Source organism: Macadamia integrifolia, chromosome 4 (assembly GCF_013358625.1).
Source record: "Macadamia integrifolia cultivar HAES 741 chromosome 4, SCU_Mint_v3, whole genome shotgun sequence".
NCBI lineage: Eukaryota > Viridiplantae > Streptophyta > Magnoliopsida > Proteales > Proteaceae > Macadamia > Macadamia integrifolia.
In genome coordinates this window covers 33,268,645-33,288,730 of record NC_056560.1, presented here as the reverse complement: position 1 = coordinate 33,288,730, position 20,086 = coordinate 33,268,645, and the positions used below count along the sequence as shown (strand labels likewise).

General features: G+C 39.1%; 1 protein-coding gene across 1 annotated transcript; it reads right to left on the bottom strand.

Annotated features, from left to right (window-relative positions):
- Nucleotides 1-17,843: 17,843 nt before the first annotated feature.
- LOC122075956 (ethylene-responsive transcription factor TINY-like) lies at nucleotides 17,844-19,368 on the bottom strand. Its single transcript, XM_042641189.1, has 2 exons — nucleotides 19,109-19,368; nucleotides 17,844-19,003 (listed from the first exon to the last, which is right to left on the bottom strand). The coding sequence occupies exon 2, from the start codon at nucleotides 18,864-18,866 to the stop codon at nucleotides 18,144-18,146; it is 723 nt and encodes a 240-aa protein (XP_042497123.1). The 5' UTR covers nucleotides 18,867-19,003; nucleotides 19,109-19,368; the 3' UTR covers nucleotides 17,844-18,143.
- Nucleotides 19,369-20,086: the final 718 nt, after the last annotated feature.

The following is a 20,086-nucleotide window of genomic DNA, read 5'->3' as shown; positions in this document are numbered from 1 at the left end:
TTGGCAGATAGGTCTGTTAAAATTCCTAAAGGGATGGTTGAGGATGTCTTACTAAAGGTGGGGGAATTTATTTTCCCTATTGATTTCATTATGTTAGATACCAAGCCCTTCTCAACCAAGGATGAGATCCCAATAATTCTAGGAAGACCATTCTTGGCTACCAGTAATACATTAATCAACTGCTGGAATGGTTTCCTAATATTATATTTTGGTAACCAAACTGTTGAGTTTAACATATTTAGGATAGGCAAGCAACCACATATGGAAGAAGAGATTAATATGATTGAGGATTTTCTAGATTTTTTTGATAATTTAATTACCAACTTTGATATTAATTTTGATTCAGAATTTCAAGAGTGTATGGATGAGTTGGATGATGATAGTAAAAATTTTCTTTCTAAAGTCTTGAGTCTTCACACACCTGTGGAGCCCTTAGGACCCCTTTCCAATTCCATTTCCAAACCTTCCATAGTTGAGCCCCCTAAGCTAGATCTTAAGGAGTTGCCATCTAATTTGAGGTATGCTTTCCTAGGGCCTGACCAGACGCTTCCTGTAATAATTTCTTCAAATTTGACTTCTAGCCAGGAAGAGGAGTTACTTAAAGTGTTAAAAGATAATAAGGAAGCCCTAGGTTGGACCATGGCTGATATCAAGGGTATAAGCCCTTCTATTGTACAACATCATATACATCTTATGGAGGATTCCAAACCATCCACGGAATCCCAAAGAAGAGCTAACCCAATGATGATGGAAGCCATTAAGAAAGAGATCCTAAAGTGCTTGGAGCATAAAATAATTTATCCTATTTCTGACAGCCAATGGGTAAGCCCAGTTCACGTAGTGCCTAAGAAGTCTGGTGTGACTGTAGTTGCTAATGCCAATAATGAACTGATTCTACCCGTGTCCAATGTGGGTGGCGTGTGTGCATAGACTATAGGAAACTTAATGTGGCAACCTGGAAGGATTACTTCCTATTGCCATTCATTGACCAGATGTTAGAGAGGTTAGCTGGACATGAATACTATTAATTTCTTGATGGATATTCCGGCTATAACCAGATCCAATTGCTTTAGAGAACCAACATAAGACCACTTTTACATGCCCATATGGAACATTTGCTTACAAGTGTGTGCGCTTTGGGCTTTGCAATGCCCCTGCTACGTTCCAACGATGCATGATGAGCATATTTTCTGACATGGTCAAAAAATTTTTAGAAGTATTTATGGATGACTTTTCAATTCATGGGAATTCCTATTCTGAATGTCTTCATCATCTTTCTCTAGTTTTGAAAATGTGCATATCTAAGAATTTGATTTTGAATTGGGAGAAATGTCATTTCATGGTTAAATCTGGTATTGTTTTAGGCCATATAACATCCAAGGAGGGAATAAGGTAGATAGAGCCAAAGTGGATTTAATTGATAATTTACCACCTCCTCAATCTGTTAAGGACATCCGATGTTTTCTAGGGCATGCGGGCTTCTACAGAAGGTTTATTAAGAACTTTGGCCAGTTAGCCCGACCTCTCACTTCATTACTTGTCAAAGATCAAACTTTTGAGTTTTTTAAAGAGTGCCTAGAATCCTTCAAACAACTTAAGAAGGAGTTGACCAATGCACCCATTATTCAACCACCTGTTTGGACTGAACCTTTTGAACTGATGTGTGATGCTTCGGATTTTGCTATAGGAGCGGTTTTGGGTCAAAGGATTAATAAGTTGTCCACTGTCATTTATTATGCTAGTAGGACCTTAAATGATGCACAACTCAATTATACAACCACTTAAAAAGAATTTTTAGCGGTTATGTTTGCATTAGAAAAGTTTTGGTCTTACTTAGTTGGTTCACATGTGGTGGTGTTTACTGATCATTCTGCTCTTTGATACTTAGTTCAGAAGAAGGATGCCAAAGCCCGTCTCATTAGGTGGGTTTTACTTTTGCAAGAGTTTGATTTAGAAATTAGGGATAAAAAATGAGTTGAAAACCTAGTTGCAGACCATTTATCCCAGCTTCCAAATTTCTTGACTGTCGAATCTCTAGTCAATGAGAACTTTCCAAACGAACAATTATTTACAGTGTCCAGTGAACCATGGTTTGCTGACATTGTCAACTTCTTAGTTTAAGGTGTGACTCCGGATCACTAGTCCACCCAAGATAAGTATAGATTTCATTCTCAAGTTAAGCACTTTTTATGGGATGATCCTTATTTGTTTAAGATGTGTCTGAATCAAATTATCTGATGATGTGTTCCTGATCATGATCAACATTCTATTCTCTCTTTTTGCCATGATTATACATGTGGTAGACACTTTGGACCTAAGAAAACTGCCGCAATTGTTCTCCAGTGCAGATTTTATTTGCTCACACTTTTTAGATATGCTTTTGATTATTGCAAGGCTTATCCTGCCTGCCAGTCTTTTGGCCGTATCAATAAGAGGAACATGATGCCCCTTAACCCTATATTAGTAGTTGAGATCTTTGATGTATGGGGCATCGATTTCATGAGACCATTCCCTAATTTCTTTGGAATTTTGTACATACTTTTGGCTGTTGATTACGTTTCTAAATGGATAAAGGCCATACCTTATAAATCTAATGACCACAAAGTGGTGGTCCAGTTTCTCAAAGATAATATTTTTTTTTCCGCTTTAGTGCACCACATGCAATAATTAGTGATAGGGGTACTCATTTTTGTAATTGACCTTTTGAGGCCTTAATGAAAAAGTATGGGATCACCCATAAGTTATCTACCCCTTATCACCCCCAAACTAGTGGCTAAGTAGAGGTGTCTAATAGGTAGATTAAACAAATCTTGGAGAAAACTGTTAATCCCAACCGTAAGGATTGGTCCCTTAGGCTCATTGATGCCTTATGAGCCCATCGGACTGCATTCAAGACCGACCTTAGTTAGTCTCCGTACCATTTGGTGTATGGAAAAGCTTGTCACTTACCAATTGAGTTGGAGCATAAGGCCTTTTGGGCCATCAAGAAGCTCAACTTTGATTTGTATGATGCGAGAATTCATCATAGGATCCAACTATCTGAGTTAGAGGAACTTAGAAATGATGCCTATAAAAGTTTTAGGATTTACAAGGAAAAGACCAAAGCTTTCCATAATAAGCACATTCTGCGTAAATCTTTTGTAATTGGTGATAAGGTCTTATTGTATAACTCTCGATTGTATCTTTTCCCTGGTAAGCTTGAATCCCGATGGGATGAACTGTTTATTATCCATAATGTATATCCCCATGGGGCTATGGAGATTCTGAATCCAAGAACAAGGGTTAATGGTCAGCGTTTGAAACCGTTCTTCGAGTTTCCTACTACTGGTAGTGAAGAGGTCATGGATCTCCATGAACCTCTTTACACTAATGATAATTGGGAGAGTGACAGTTGTGTGTCTATCCAGGTGAACCCTCTTTTAGTCCCACATCGCTCGTGGATCCCCATCCGCGGTCCTATATTAGTCATTGGGTGTCTTCTCTAGATAAGCCGATTTTGAAGGAGAGCGAAGGGCTAAACTTAGATCTGGTATCAGAGCTGGGTGGACCAGGGGGAGAGTGACAGTTGCATGTCTATCCAAGCGAAGCCTCATTTAGTCCCACATCGCTCGTGGATCCCCATCCGTGGTCCTATATTAGTCCCTGTGTGCCTTCTCTAGATAAGCCAGTTTTGAAGGAGAGCGAAGGGCTAAACCCATATCACTTAATGAAAGGAAAGCTTAAGCTTTGGTCTTTTCCTAACACCTTGAGTAAGAAATGGTATCAGAGCCTTCCCTTCCCTTCTCTGGCTAATCTCCTCCTCTGGTCGTCCCTCTCTTTCGGATTGAACCTGTTATAGCTAAAGATACAGTCTAGACCACGCCTTTTTGCAAGTAATCTCTGCTTACGGTTTCTTCTGTCAGAAAAAGACCCTTGAGCGTGGTGGGCTTTCAGGCTAAGGATGCCGTTTTGTGCCCTTTTTTGCTCGAATTGCTCTGAAGTTAGACATCGTAATCAGGGGGTTCTTGATCGGCCTCGACTAGCTGTCTTTACCTATCTTAGTTTCTCTGATGAGTTGTGATGATTCAGAGCTGGAGCATGCCCGCTTTCTAACTTTTCATGGCTTCTCCTTCTTCTTCTCTTTTTTCTTCCCCTCGACGATCAACTTCATCCCGGTCTTCATCTTTTTCTTCCCTGGATTACCTTTATGAACTCCCCTGTGTTCCCAACGATCAAGTTCTACCCCCTACCCCTTCTCCTCTTCTTAACCCTTACACTGTCTTCCCAAAAGCTCCATCTTCCTCTTGATGGACGGCTCTTCTTACACCAAAGAAGACTCCCCCTCTGAAAGAACTGGTTCATGCTTCTCACTTTGATCAGTTTCAGATCCCTGCCAGGGAAAAGGAGCAACTATTCACCTTTGAAATACCTCTTGATCTGATCCCTCAGTGGAAACAACAAGGTTATACCCACCTCCACTTTGGTGCAATCAAATTTGCCCTCTCTTTCCATGGACAGAAAGGTCTTTCGGTCGTTTCCCGGATAGCCCTTCTTGACAGTCGATTTTTACAGTACCAATATGCTGTATTCGCCACTATTCAGACCACTCTAAATGCAGGAACAGTTTTCTTAACTCTATACCCCAACTTCAATATTCCTCTTTCAGATCCTCATCTTTCCAGTGCTCTTAAGTTCTGGATCCAAATTACTGGTGCTTCTTAGGTAGCCACAACCCAGGTAGCTACTTTACACTATCAAATGGCCTATTGACTGCAAAATCATGCTTTTGATCTTCTTACAAGCCATCAAGAGGATGCCCTGTTCATAACTATGGACTCCACTCAGGTTCATTGTTGTACCTATGTCCCTCGACAGATTTTTAGAGACGAACTTCTTCGTTTTCTTCCCACATCTTGGGTAACAGCCTATGAACAACAGGTCTCCAACACTCATCTACAAACCCCTGCAGAACCCATCCAGTCCATAGATCCTCAATACATCAGGCACTCCAACGATGAAGTAGAAATTAGGTTTCCTCCCCTGAAACCTCAAACTATTTCTACTCCCTTTCCAACCACCTTCGGCATGATCCAAGAAAAAATCCCCATCCGATCTTTTGATTCTCAAGGTGGCCCTATTTATTTCTTCCAAGATCCAGTTACTGGTCATAAATATTTTTATTTATGTGACTGTGAATCTTACTTCCAAGACTCTGATGATGATGATTCCTATATCTCTAAGTCTCATTCCTCAAGACGTAAGTCTTTCTAGTCTATATTACAAGAACGTTACGAGTCAAGAGATTCCCCTGCCGGCCCCCTCAGTGATGAATCAAAATACCCTTTCTTCATCAAGTATGGTGCTACTAAGGTTCCTCCTCCTCCACCTTTATTTCCTCCTACTTGCAAACCTCCCCCACAACCAGATCTTCCACCTCCTCTTATTTATCCTTGTTGTATGTATACACCAAGATCCTCATCTTCTTCCCCACTTAAAAATTTCCCTGGTCCTTCTGATTTTGGCCCCGATACTCATGGTGTTCGGCATGTTTGGAAAATTAAGCCTCCACTTCATCCCACTGGACAATATTCAGAAATATCCCCAGCAGAAGCAGCTTGAATTGGCAAGCAGAAAATGTTGTCGTGCAAAATCAATACCTTGAAAAATTCTTGCTCAAACCCAACAAACTCAAGGCACTCTGACTCATCATGATCATCTTCTACAATCTTTACGATGAAAAATTTATCAAGTTCATATAGAACTTGCTGGAATTGCCTCAAGTGTGGCAGATACCACTACTGCCTTTGCCCTTATTAGTCAGAAAGAGAAACATCTTCGTTACCTCGAAGCTCAGCTCCATAGTCTTCAGAGGACTTATCCTCCCTCTTCTGCAACAAGCAGAAAACAACCACTTTCTGTCACAGTTCCAAGATTCACTTCACAAGATCCATTTTCTATGTATGCCCCTCTGGCTCCTCCAGTTGTCTCTTCACCAAGAACATTTCCAATTGAAGTACTAAAAGAACTTCAACGACAACAACGTTCTTTTCCAAAGAGAACCAGAGCTACTAGAGGGCGTACTCGTGGTAGACTTCCTCCAGCTTGGACGTCTACTGCTGCTTTGATGGATCTCAGTGATGATTTTGATGAAGATCTAGATACCCTATAGGAAGCACCACCTTCTTTCAACCCCTGTCCCATGACAGTCTCCTATCCAGCACCTCCACCTCCAGTGCCACTAAAACCACCTCAACTACCCCTTTCCCCCATTACCACCACTACCCAAACTACCCAGTCCATCCATACCATTGTCACCCCCTCTGTAAACACTCTTTCTGATTTTCTTACAAACCTTACCATTCCTAATCCTCTTCCCTCTCTCATGAATGAAGGTCCTCGTCCAACTACTCCTCATGTCTCAGAAATGGATGATGACCCTGAAATTCACAATCCTCCTGATAACCAACCCAGGCCTCCTGCTCCGCCTCCACCTTTTACCCCATACCAGAATCAAGATCCAAAACAATTTTTTACCTTGGATGATATTCCTGTCTCCAAATGGGCTTCAAGAATTGTAGATTTTCACTCATGGATAAATGGAGAATTACTCCATGAAGGAGCTACCATAGTGATGGTCTTATCCAAATTTGTTGCAAGACTTTAAGGAAAACTCAGAGAATGATATTTAGCTCTTGGAGCTTACAGACAAATTCAAATTGTCCAACTTACAAAAATCCAGTTTATTACCACTCTCTACCAAAAATTCTTGGGTCCAGTTTCAAATGATCTCTCAAAGGCCCATGATGAATTTCTTCAGATGAAGTGCTGCTCACTTAACAGATCAAATCTTGACAAACACTTTTCTAGAATGACAGATCGGTTTCACAAGATTGGCGGTCTTGATGATGAAAACCTTAAACAGGTTTTTCTCAACTCCCTTCTAGAGCCTCTTGGTGTAGACACTCAGCAGTTTTTGAGAAACCAAAATATTCCTTTAGCCTCCTGTACAATTGGTTCTCTCTACAGCCATGCTCTTACTGCCCTTGATAAACTTTGCAACATCAAAAAAGTTTGGAAAGATTTACAAGATAGATCTAATAAGGTCTCTCCCACCTGTGATACCTCTTATCTCAAGATCAAGTGCAAAGGTGACAACTCCTGTGATTGTTCTACTAAGAAGTCCTCTCATCACAAAAATTTTCCACCCTTCTCTCAGCATCGCAAGTACAAAAAGAAGCACTTCTCCTTCAAATCTTCAAAGTTCAAGAAAAGATGGAGATTCTTTCGGAAAAAAAAATTTCGAGGAAAGCACAAATCCACTTCTTGCTATGTTTGTGGAAAAGAAGGACATTTTGCAAAAAATTGCCCCCTCTCTTAGAAAAGGGACAAAGTTATGCACATGCTATCTTCTCTTCACCTTAAAGATCTCTATGATGCAGACCTTGAATCTGTACTCTCTTGATGAATCTCCCACAGAGCTTTCTCTTTTAGCTATTGATTTTCCAAATACTGACTCAGACTCAGAGCCTTCTCTCTCCGAGTCCGAGGAATCTGATCCCCTCTACCAACTAATCCCTTTTGTCTCACCTCCTCAACCAGCAGAATCTCCCCCACCTTGCCATGCTATCTCACTCCCACATGTTTCAGTCCAGATAATACCTGAGCCATATGCCAAACCCATTAAGGTTATAGCCTTTTTAGACACTGGAGTTGCTACCACCATTATGACTCCAAAAATTCTTCCTACCCATATTTGGAAACCCCAAGAACCTCCTCTCCCATTCCTTACAGCCAATGGGGAAACTTTTCATGTCAACCTTGTGTCTAAACATCCCATAAAAATTCAATTCCTCCCTACCTTGTCATTTACCCATACTGTTTTAGGAACCCATTACCCTGGAACAGACCTCATCATAGGTTTTGATGTCCTTAGTCTTCTCCCTCTTCATTGGACTCCCCAGGGCCTTGTCTATAAACAACAACTTCTCCCCTGGTCCCCTGTTTCTAACATTTTTCTTGCTGGTCCTCCTCTGTTTGAAAATATCAAAGGACACATCCTTTCCACCTCAGATGCAGAATCTCATACAGAGTTCCTCACTAAGTGCTCACATCTATTATGGCAGAACTCTAATTTCTTCATTACCTTACCCTTCAAGAAAAATGAAAATGTCAATCCAACAAAAGCAAGTCATCCCGGCATGAATCCAGAACATTTTTCCTTAGTAGTTCAAGAAATCAACCAACTGTAGTCTCAAGGTCTTTTGGAACCAACTCTCTCTCCATGGGCATGCCTGGCATTTTATGTCAACAAATGGACAGAGCAGATTTGTGGAAAATGAGAATGGTTATTAATTATTAGCCTTTAAATTTATTTTTGGCTAATGACAAATTCCCACTCCCAACTTGTCCGGCCTTACTTCTCCAGCTGGCCCATGCCAACCTTTTCTCCAAGTTTGATCTCAAAACAGGATTTTGGAAACTTGGAATAGTTTCAGAAGATAGACCAAAAACAGCCTTCTGTGTTCCTAGATACCATATGCAATGGACAGTAATGTCTTTCGACCTGAAAACAGCCCCATCAATCTTCTAGAGAGCCATGATGAAAGTTTTTGCTCCTATCTAAGACCACGCCCTTATATATATTGATGATATTCTTCTCTTCTCCAAAGTTGAGACAGAACATCTACAACTTCTTCAGCAATTTCATAAAATTGTTCAGGAATGTGGTCTTATGCTCTCCCCCAAGAAGATACAAATTGGTGTATCTTCCATTGATTTTCTCAGAGTAACAATCTCAAAAGGAAAATATAAACTTCGGCCTCATGTTGCCACATCTCTTCAACAGTTTCTTGATGGACCTCTGACAAAGAATCAAGTCCAACAATTTCTTGGAATTGTGAACTACATGACAGAGTTCCTTCCTCAACAGATCAAGCATACCTCACTGCTTCATCAGCTTTTAAGAAAGAAAGCTCCCCCTTGGTCTTTAGCTCACACTGCTGCTATCCAAGCATTAAAAAAGCTCTCAGAAGATCTCCCTACCCTCCAAATTCCTTCCAATGGTAAAAGAATTTTACAAACAGATGCAAGTGATACTCACTGGGGTGCAGTTCTTCTTGAAGAACATAACTCAACAAGACAAAGAACTGTTTGTGGATACAAAAGTGGATCCTTCAAGCCCTCTGAAGCTCATTACCACTCAACCTTCAAAGAGATTCTAGCAGTCAAGTGCAGTATTGAAAAATTCCAATTTCATCTTATTGGACATAAGTTTCTTATCGAACTAGACATGTCAAGCTTTCCCTGTATGCTTGAGTTTCGACAAAAAATTCTCCCCCAGGCACAGCTTCTCCGATGGGCTCAGTGGTTTTCAAAATGTTCATTTGACGTCAAACACATCAAAGGAAAAGATAATGTTCTGATAGATTTCCTCTCCCGACCAGCTTCTACCTTTTTCGTCATACCTTTGATCTTCCCTATTACCCTAGGAGCCTCTTCCTCTTAACCACCACCATTTGGTCATAACCTTTGTTGTTCTCTCCCACCAAACCTCCCATCTGAAATATTACAAAATCTAACCCTGAGAAAGGTCATTTCTTACAGTAAAACCACAGCAATCCAACTACTAGAGGTTGCCCTTCGACGTGATGGATTAGTCTTACCTGGAAGCTCTTTTCACCCAGACTATCCATTTCTCATCCTTTTTTCCTTTACCACCCTCCAAGAACTCCCAAGACCTTCCTCTTATCTACAAATGCATCTTTTAGCACCTCTGCTCAGCTTATACCATTGCCTTCAGCTTTTTCCTCACAACTATTCACTGGTTTACCTCCCGTTGGACTTTTCCCACCCGAGGCTGTCAACGTCCCAACCTCACCATCCTACTCTTCCTACAACTCTTTGCTCCCATAAACCATTGGTTTACCCTTTTATCTTCTCATCTTCCAAAAGATAACTCAAACCCTCACCAGAACTACATCACCATCCTTTCCCATCGTCCTCCTCTTATCCATCAAACCCTTGAAAATCAACAAACCTGCCATTACATCCATGATACTCCTGATTTTCATGTGTTAAACATCAAGCCTTATGACCTCTTTACCACCCGAGTTCAACACAGAGATAAATGGAGATCCTTTTTTAATACTATGTGTGTTGCTAATGATATCTCTCCAAACCAAGTTCTGGCTCCTCTCCTCCTTCGTATGGATATAGCATGGGAACTTCACCAAACAGGCAGATTGCCTGACCCCCGCATCGAACAGTTATCAGATGCCTATAATGATTGGCTCATTGACACTGCCAGTGCCTATCCCGCCAGCAGTTCTGATAATTCTGATTCCTCTCTTATTTCACTTTAAAGACATACTTGATTGGTGTGTGTCGTATATGTATTTATTTGGGTTGTAGTTGTGTGTGTTATATTTGTATTGTATTACTGCCGATAGCAATCCACATTGTGATCTTGTTTTGTCGGTCAACAGGATAGGTGGGTCCTACTTATCCTATCGTTCTTTGTGAAAGTGTCTCACACATGTCTTGTAATATATGGTTGTATCTTCCTATATATAGCCATTCAGGGCTTAATGAAAGAGAATCTTAAGCTTTGGTCTTTGCCTAACACCTTGAGATTTGGGTTTAGCCCTTCTCTCTCCTTCAAAATCGGCTTATCTAGAGAAGGCTCCCAGGGACTAATATAGGACCGCAGATGGGGATCTACGAGCGATGTGGGACTAAACGAGGGTTCGTCTGGATAGACACGCAACTGTCCCTCTCCCCCCCGGTCCAACTAGCTCTGATACCAGATCTGGGTTTAGCCCTTCGCTCTCCTTCAAAATTCTTTCCATGCATTGAGGATATTGCATGACTTAAGTGTGGGGGAGGAAAACCAATTTTTACTTTTTCCACTTTGTTTTGTTTGTTTTTATTTTTAATTTTGAGCTTTCTAATTATGAAATCATACTTTGGCTTTTGGCTGATGATCATACCATTTGGTTGCTTGATGTATAAAAATAAAATTTTTAATTAAGGTACCCATTTTGAACGTATAAAAACCCTGTTGAGAAGAAAGAAACAAACCTGCGTCTTGAGATGGGACTTTCTTTTGAAAAATAAGAGACCGTTGTTTTATGGTGTTGGATAAGATGTAAGTCTGTGGGTTCCTTGTACTTTTGATTTGGAGTTGAGACATTCTTTTTAATTTGGTATGAGTTGACAAATGCACAATTTTAAATGAAGCGTGAAATACGGTATAAAGAAGAATAAAAGTTGATTCCCTTGGAACTAGACAGAGCATTGTGCCTCTGAAAATGTGGTGTCTTGATCGAAATTCCTAGGGAGGAAGCTTCTGAAAGAATTCTAGCATCACTATCTTTGTGGTCATATGCAAAAAATGAAGCTACATAGTACCTTGGGTGTCTGGTGTTTGCTCCACCATGTCATTCAGGCCAAAAGTAGTGGAGTAGAATAGAGTTTATTTAGTGAAAATATGAGAAAAAAAGGTGCAAATGTCATTAATGATAGGTAACATGTTTGGTCAAAAACACTCCAACGCCTTAGTCATTGGTTATATATTTCTTCACAAGTGGTTTTGCCTTAAGATAAGGATGTTTTGGAAGAGGCAAAGTGAGTTCCAAATTAAGAAATATGCTAGTGCCTGGAATTGATAAAGGGTAATAAAGTTCAAGTGTTTGGGGTCCCCTGTAATAGGAATTATCTTTGCTCTGGATCGGTATGGCCCTTACCTTTAGCCAAGGTTGGGATTTATTTATTCTGAATTTTGGTTGTCTATTCACTGCAAACACCCACGAGACACAACTCGTCCACTAGGGGTTTAAAAGTTTGTTACACATGCTAAGTGCAACCGTGATTCCTACGAAAGTTAGTTAGGTTTTTTATTTTTATTCTTTTTCTTTTGTTTTACTCAAGGACTAGCAAAGTCTAAGTGTGGGGTAATTTTGATGAGCACATTTATGTATCAAATTTAGTGTAGTAAAACATGCATTTTACGTATTTAGAATGGAGCTACCCTGGGTTTTACTCTCTTTTTGCAAATTTTATAATTTCAAGGCCTTAAGGACTATCGGGCGCTATATCTCTCATTTTACACGTAAAGAGGTCCTATTTCTTTTTATGATTACGAAGAGGATGAAATTTTGAGCAAGATGGACGTGTTCAATTGCAAGTACACATTTGTTTGGTCAACCGTACAAGTGATTATTCTTTTCGGGGCCAGAAAAAAAATAATGGATCAGAACTGAACAAGATGCAGAACCAGCCCATTTGCAGTTATCCCAAGGGTATAAGAAATATTCCAAATGCCAATAAGGATTGATGGACCACATCCTTAAGTGATTGAAGATTCATTTTTAGTAACAACTACCTAACATAGTTGGTGAGTTGTGGTGTGTAAAATCCCTTACTTATTAGGAGGTCTTAAGTTTGAACCTCCCATTTTGTTGAGGTTTTTTTTTAGAAGATTTTCTCTTTCCTACTCATCACTTAAAGGAGGTCAGCCAAGATGGTTGTATGCAAGTTTGAAGAAGAAAGAGAAAAAAAAAAAAGACAAGGGCATGGATGGAATTTCTCATTAAAATAGAATATTGTCTAAATCCAAGCAAGAAAAATCAAAGGGGGTTTCTTGCACAAGAAGAGAGAGAAAAAGGGAGAAAAAATTAGAAAAAAAGGCAAGAAAAATCATGGGAGATCTGTCTCCACACGTTTTCTCTCTTCTCTCTTCTCCACTTCATCAACAAGATAAAAAAAAATCTTTTTTTTTTAGAAGCTAAAATCGTTAGCTTCCCTCCCCCATTCTCTATATAATAGAATTAATACAAGGGGAGGAGGCATTTCATTCTTCTTCGAGGATTTTTGCTTAGTTGCTCTATCTCTTTCTCTAGCTCTAGTTCTAGGTTTATGCTTTAAACATTTTTATAAGTTCTTTTTATTCAATTAATGCAAGCACTTTTGTTTTTTATTCAGTCTTTTATTTTTATTGTTTAAACAATTGAAGTTGTAATTTTCAAGTTCTAGTTCTAGGCTTAGTTCAAGGTGACAAGAATAAGCCATGAAGCATATCTTTTAAGTTCAATTTTTTTTTTCTTTAGATTTGTTTTCTCTAGTACTAGAAATTTCAGATTTGGTTTATTCCATATCTGATTTTTAGTATTGGTAGTATCTCAAATCGATCAAGTTTTTAGTTCAAGGGTTGAAGTTCAAGTAAGTAGGCTCCTTCAGTAGTCTTTTCTCCCCCCTCTCATTCTGTCTTTTGACTACCCTTTCTTTTTTAATTTAGGATTTTAATTTTAGTCGTTAAATTATTGCTATCCCTTTCCCCCAAGGTTCATGGCTAATGTATATGTTGGCTTTGCCCCTCCTAGCCATAGAACTATCATTTTATTATTTTTATTTTAATTGTCTCTCTTTCCCTAAAGCCAAGTAGAGTAACCCTTGTAAGAGTGACTCTCTGGTCAAGTAGGGAAGCTCATATTATAATGCATCTCTCGGGCTAAGTAGAGAAACCTACTTTTGAGTCTCTCTCTAGCTTTATCCCCTTTCTTTTACTTTATTTTTATTTCAACCTTTTTTCCTTCATTACTTTTTAATTGCGTGGGGTGTTTATTTTCAGCTATTTATTTATTTAATTTTAATTGCGTAGCTTACGTATTTAAATTCTTAGATGACGAATGGTTAGGACATTATTTTAGATATATATATATATATATATATATATTTAGGACGGTAATTAGAATTAGATCACAACTATTAATCGGTTCACTTTCGCATTATTAAAAGAAGTAAAAAAATAAAGTGGATGCTCTCCCTGTTTTCGACCCATAACTACATTTTAAAATCTCAAACAGTGACACCCGCGGTACAATGTAATTGTTACCGGAGGTAAAAAATAGTCTGGCATGGCTGATGGTGATTTCAGTGTCATGACTGCCAAGAAGGGGTTATCAGGGGTTTGCTGGGTGACCGATGGTCACATTCTGAGATCGACAGGCTCCTAATCGCCACTAGGGATTGTATTATTGGGTGACCGATATGCGAGTTCCGGACTAGGAATATAGCCTAATGTGTCGTAGTAGTATTTACCAGATTCAGTTATATGTTAGATGGATTAATAATCAATTGAATTGTTTCATTCGCATCATGGACTATATGTTTACTTTATGCACTCATGCCATCATGGATAATATGTATGTGTGTTTTGGGTGTGCATGAACCCCACCCTTCACTGAACTAGTTGGAGCTCACCCCTCGTATATATTGCTTTTTAGATGAAGATGCAGGTACAACAGTGCCATTGGGATGTGACTCTACTTCCTCCGGACCCGAGTACAGAGGCAGTGATTGATGGATGCCAGAGGTCGAGGAACATGATTCGGACTGTGCCTGTGACACCTATGCATACGCGACACCTTGAGATGCTTGTGCCCTCTTTTGATTTTTTTTTTGATACCGAACTGATTAATGGTATTCTTATTGGACTTAATACATGTAAGTCATAGATATATGTAATTGAATAACTTGGTTATGGATATATGTTATCATTAGACGTTTCCCCCATTTGAACTATATTCAGTTATTTTATACCCTGATTCCTTTGCAATTGTTCTGTTGGTTCGGTGTTGTGAGGTTGTGAATGTTAAGGTACTGCTATCAGAGATCTTGGTAGAGGTTTAAGACGGGTAAGCGTCTTACTCACACCTCTGGTATCCCATAACGGGAGTTGGGGTGTGACACATTGTTGGAAACATAGTACAGTGTATAACCGTAGATCTAATTGGACATTCATGCATACACAGATGACTTCCACAAGCCAAATTGGACATTTAGGCATACATAAGTGAGAAATAGATCATACTGATTTTCGTATTCTTTTAAAATCCCAAATTGCTTCTTCATTCACAAGCTGAAACACGGTTTGTTGTACTTTGTTACTTTGCCTCTTTGATTTCTATTTACCAAATTATTGGTTTGCTATATCCACTCTCACAAATGCGATCCAAGATATTCATGCCCAACTCTATGTATCGCATTACAGTAATAGATGAAGAGAAAAGTTTAGGGTTTAACTTACCTTCACCAAAAATCAAAAAACAAACATAGTCGCTGGATACTGCCGGTATTACCTTGACGAAAATCGACGGCCTTCTAGTCTGTTTGAATCTTCAGGTTCCAATCGTCAGCGTACTGGTCAATGTGGTTCTTCATGATCTAATCATCGGAATATGGTTTTTCAGGTACAACCGTCGAGCTCTCAACTCTCAGAGTTTGAGAAATGGGTTGAAATGAGTATGTTAATGAAAGGGCAAAAGTGTCTTTTCTATTTACTAACTAAAGACAGTACAAAGACTTTGAGAAATGTGTTTAAATAAGTATTTAATTGAAGGGTAAAAGTGTATTTTTCATTTGTTAACTTAACACCATCAACTGCAGGGGGATAGAGTAATTATCAGAACTACAAGAGATGGTTATAATAATAAAGTAAATTACAGGGGGTGACAGTGTAATTAACCCTTATTCCTATCCTCTGATGCACTGTAAACCATTTCAGCCCTCTTGTCTTTATTCAAAGACAAATATCCTCAAAGAAGCACTCTTTCTCACTTTCGTTTCTAAGCCACTTTCTCACTTTGGTTTCTAAGCCACTCAATCCCCATTTCCATCACCTCACACCATTACTGTCTCGCCTTGATTTTTTCCTGTAACTGGTTTTGGACTTCCTTTTCTATACGTTTTGATGTATTAAACAATTGTATATATTTGTCTCCATGCCGCCTAATATCAAGATTTTATATATATTTGTCTAATACCAACTCCACCCACTGTAGCTAGAAAACAACTAAGATATCTTCATCATTGAGTACTTTCTCTTCTTATAATAAAATAACAAATAATAATTAAAAATAATGTTCGAATGCACGAGGCTCTCATTACTGCATGATCTTAGAGTTGTAAATGTACGTAACTTGACCCCTGCTTCGTTACTAGGCTTTTTCAAGTTTGGAACCTATAACCAATAGTCCATAATCTATCATGTTTATCATACTTTGTAATACAATCACCATGATAAGCTGCCATATATGTCCTAACGTTTTCTTATTATTTAAAACATATATAAAAATCAAAAGCCATGAATGGAATAATAAGAAATTGGGAGAGGCATCTATATGTTGCTGGCTTATATTGACATATTATGTGTCAATCCAACAGCGGGTTTAAGAAGGAAACACACATTGCCAGCTTGTGCTTACTCTTCTATCAGGGAAAGAGGTAAAATTTTTAGAGTCCAGATTAGGTCCTTGTATGAGAATGATTCTCTTAATTCTTGTACGATATATAATTCATATTTGAACTCCACTCAAAATAAAAATCAATTAAAAATAAGAAAGAGATTAAATAGACCGCATTGTACAATCTCCCGTTCAAACCTATCTTGGCGCATGGTTCTTGCGCAAAGATACAAGTTCTATAAAATGATTTAATCATCTCTTACGGAAGATAAATATCTTACCCCTATTCATGTTGCAAACACTCATTGACCTTACGCTATGTAAGAACCGACACCCATAGTATCCTTCCCAAGAAAAAGATAAGGAAATTTGTAATTTCCTTTCTTCCCTAGCTTGGCTAATGGCTACCCTAGTGCCAAGGTCTTGGAATTGGGACAGCTTTCCTTTCCGCACTTTGTCTCATACATTATCTTCTCTTCATTCCAATCAATCAAAACTTAAAATTGGGTAGAAATAAAGTCAGGGGACCGGGGCAGTGGCCGTGATATTATTTGTTTATGGAAAACTCTATAGTGGGAAAAGGGGTAACCTTTGGCCTTCTACACATATACCGTTACCATATTTGGATATTGGGCAACCCATGTCAGTATCATACTTATCTCAATGTTACGATGTCATATCAATCATATTAGTTACGAAAGAGATTTGACGTTAATTGATATAATTTTTACTTTCCCACTTAATAATCTGATTTATAGGATTTGAAAGCGAAAAAAAATTGACGTGAATTGATATAATAGTAGTTTCCTCACTTGAAGCTAGTTTATGGGGTTTAAATTTTTCCCAAGGCCATATCAACGCCAAATCGAATCCTCCTCTCTACAATTTATTTATTTGAGCCAAGGAACCTCCAAGTTTTGATGTTTCTTTGAGCCACGGAACCTCTACAAGTCTTCAATTCAGGTGGGCTTAGTTTATTTCTACTGTGTTGTTTAAAGCCTGAGGTGAATAATTTGGATGAATCTTGCCAAAAAGAACAAATATTTGGAAGAGTAACATGGTCAACTGTTCAACCGTTGTTACAGGGTGACCACAAGATGGCACTGAAAGGGAAAAAACAGAAAAAAAAAAATTTGTCTCGAGAAACGGAGAAATCCAAATTCTTTAAATATGTGTGTGCCCCCCTCGGCCCCTCCATTGTTGTTTTCAGAGCTATCCGTGTGCTCACTGTCCTGATTTAATGCAGAGAGAATGGCTATTTGTTTGAATGAGAAAACTCTGTTTAATTTTTTCCTCTCTTTTCTCCCAGAATTCAAAGACTTTGAATTGAAAGTTGAAAGTTGAAAATTGAAAATTGAAAATTGAAAATCCAGAAGAGAAAATCAGATCCTTTGAAACTTGAAAGTAGAAGAACAACATCCATATACTCATTCCAGAATTGATGAATCATCTCGAATACTGAAACCCATTTTCTTAAATCCTTAAACAAAGAAACCCACCTGCAGATTTCTCATTTTGAGACGTTAATCTGGGTTTTACTATTTATTATCTGTATTGATGATCAAAAATAAAATTGAAATCAACGTTCAAAGTACCAAGATAATTGATATTAAGAAACCTGTATGAACAGTAATCTATAAACTCCATTTCTATGAAAGAGAGAATCAAAACACAGTAACAGACACCAAAACCTAAGTTCATTGGGATAGGAAAGAAACTCAAAAACCAACTAATTAGGACAGCATATGATTCCTCTTTCCACAATAGAACTGTCCAGTTGATTTCACTGAAGAGGATTGATGACTCAAACGAAGAATATGGCAGGGAAGGAGAGAGAGAGTCTTTAGCCCTTCCAAAAAAAATTAAGAGGACAAATTAAGAAACGAAAAAGGAAGAGAAAAGCACACCATTTTGATTTTTCAACTAGTAATTCCAAAGTAAAGCTTCAAAGCCACCTGTTACAGTCTCCGGCAAGGGAATCTGATCGGGAAAATAAACACAATCGTCGGAGTTAGGCAACCAAGTCGGTGGATAGAGCCACCCATCAACGGAGTCAACGAATATGATATCATTCTGGCACTTGGGCGAGTCGAAGCTCGTTCCTAGACTGGGTAACTCCACAATCTCGCTCAATTCATCCGATGTCGACCCTAAAGATGACGACAAAGATATTGACGAAGACGATGAAGAAGAAGATGGAGCATCAAATTTGTCCATGGCAGCTGCTTTGGCTGCTGCAGCTTGAATATCGCGAGGTGACAGAGACGCTGGCCGGGGAAAAGACCCAGCGAGTTCAGGGAAATTGAGTATCACCGAATTACCTTTGATGCTTAACGCGGCCACGTCGTGAGCTCTGGCAGCCATTTCTGGGGTAGGGAATGTGCCAAGCCAGATCCTCGATTTCTTGCGAGGTTCCCTAATTTCAGAAACCCATTTGCCCCAATTGCGCATTCGGACTCCTCTGTAAACTGGGTGTTTGCTGCAGTCTCTAATCCTCTTGGTTTTCTTCACATCTGTGTCTTTTAATGATGGGTCTGAAACTGGCTTGAGAAGGGACTGAGATGAACCAGGTGAAGAGGGAGAAGATGGAGATGATGAGAAAGAATGGCCACTGCTCTCTGCTTCTGAGTTTTGCAGGTCTGCCATTGCCAAAAATGTGGACCCAGATTATATATTATCACGAATAGCCAACCCACGGGATTCCATTAAGATCAAGCGAAACTTCTTCTCAACTCTCGTCGCAGGGAGGGAATAGAAACTAAAACGTCCAAGGGCACACAGACCTATCAATGCACGAAGAAAGTTGGCAATCAAAGATCAACAGAGATACAGAGGAAGAGCTAGAGAGGAAAACAGAGGAAAACACAGAAACAAATATACTTGTCTACCTCCTTCAACTAGTACTAACTGGGTTTTCTTTTGATTTCGAAGCAGAGCAGACACGCAGAAGCAAGAGCGAGAGAGAGAGAGCAATAGAAGAGGGTCAAGCAACAGACCAAGCAGAGCTTATCGTCTGTTTATAGAGGGACAGAACAGAGAGAGAGAGAGAGAGAGAGAGAGAGAGAGACTGAGAAAGTGAGTTGAGAGTGAGAGGGTTTTAAAGTAGAAGAGGAGGAGCAGGAGAGACGTGCGCCTTCAAAGCGACCCTCAACCAACCTGCCCTATGCCATCATTTCACAATGACTCAACTCTAAGAGAGAGAGAGGACCCTACCTCACAGATGGACAGATGGGTTACCCTGCCAACGACAGATGGGTTAACCTGCGATTCTTATGGTACAAAGAGGGTCCCTTCACTCTTGCACTACTGAATACCTTATTTCAAGATAGCCGCCTTAAACAGTTTCACCAAGTCTTCCTATTCATTTTTCCATTGCCGTTGTTCTTATCCTCTCATGCACTGTAAACCATTTCAGCCCTCTTGTCTTTATTCAAAGACAAATATCCTCAAAGAAGCATTCTTTCTAACTTTGGTTTCTAAGCCACTCAATCCCCATTTCCATCACCTCACACCATTGCTGTATCACCTTAAGTTTTTTCTTGTAACTGGTTTTGGACTTCCTTTTCTACAAGTTTTGATGTATTAAACAATTGTTTATATTTGTGTCCATGCCTCCTAACCTCAAAAGGTTTTGTATATATTTGTCCAATACCAACTCCACCCACTGTAGCTAGAAAACAACTAAGAGATCTTCATCATTGAGTGCTTTCTCTTCTTCTAATAAAATAAAAATAATAATAATTAAAAAAATATATTTGAATGCACGAGGTTCTCGTTATTGTAGGATCTGAGAGTAGCAAATGTACGTAAATTTACCCCCTGCTTCGTTACAGTAGTTTTTTTTTTTCATAATCTTTTGCTACATT

Bases quoted from the DNA above. Each gene is read 5' to 3' on its own strand.
- LOC122075956 (XM_042641189.1), bottom strand. From the start codon at position 18,866: ATGGCAGACCTGCAAAACTCAGAAGCAGAGAGCAGTGGCCATTCTTTC.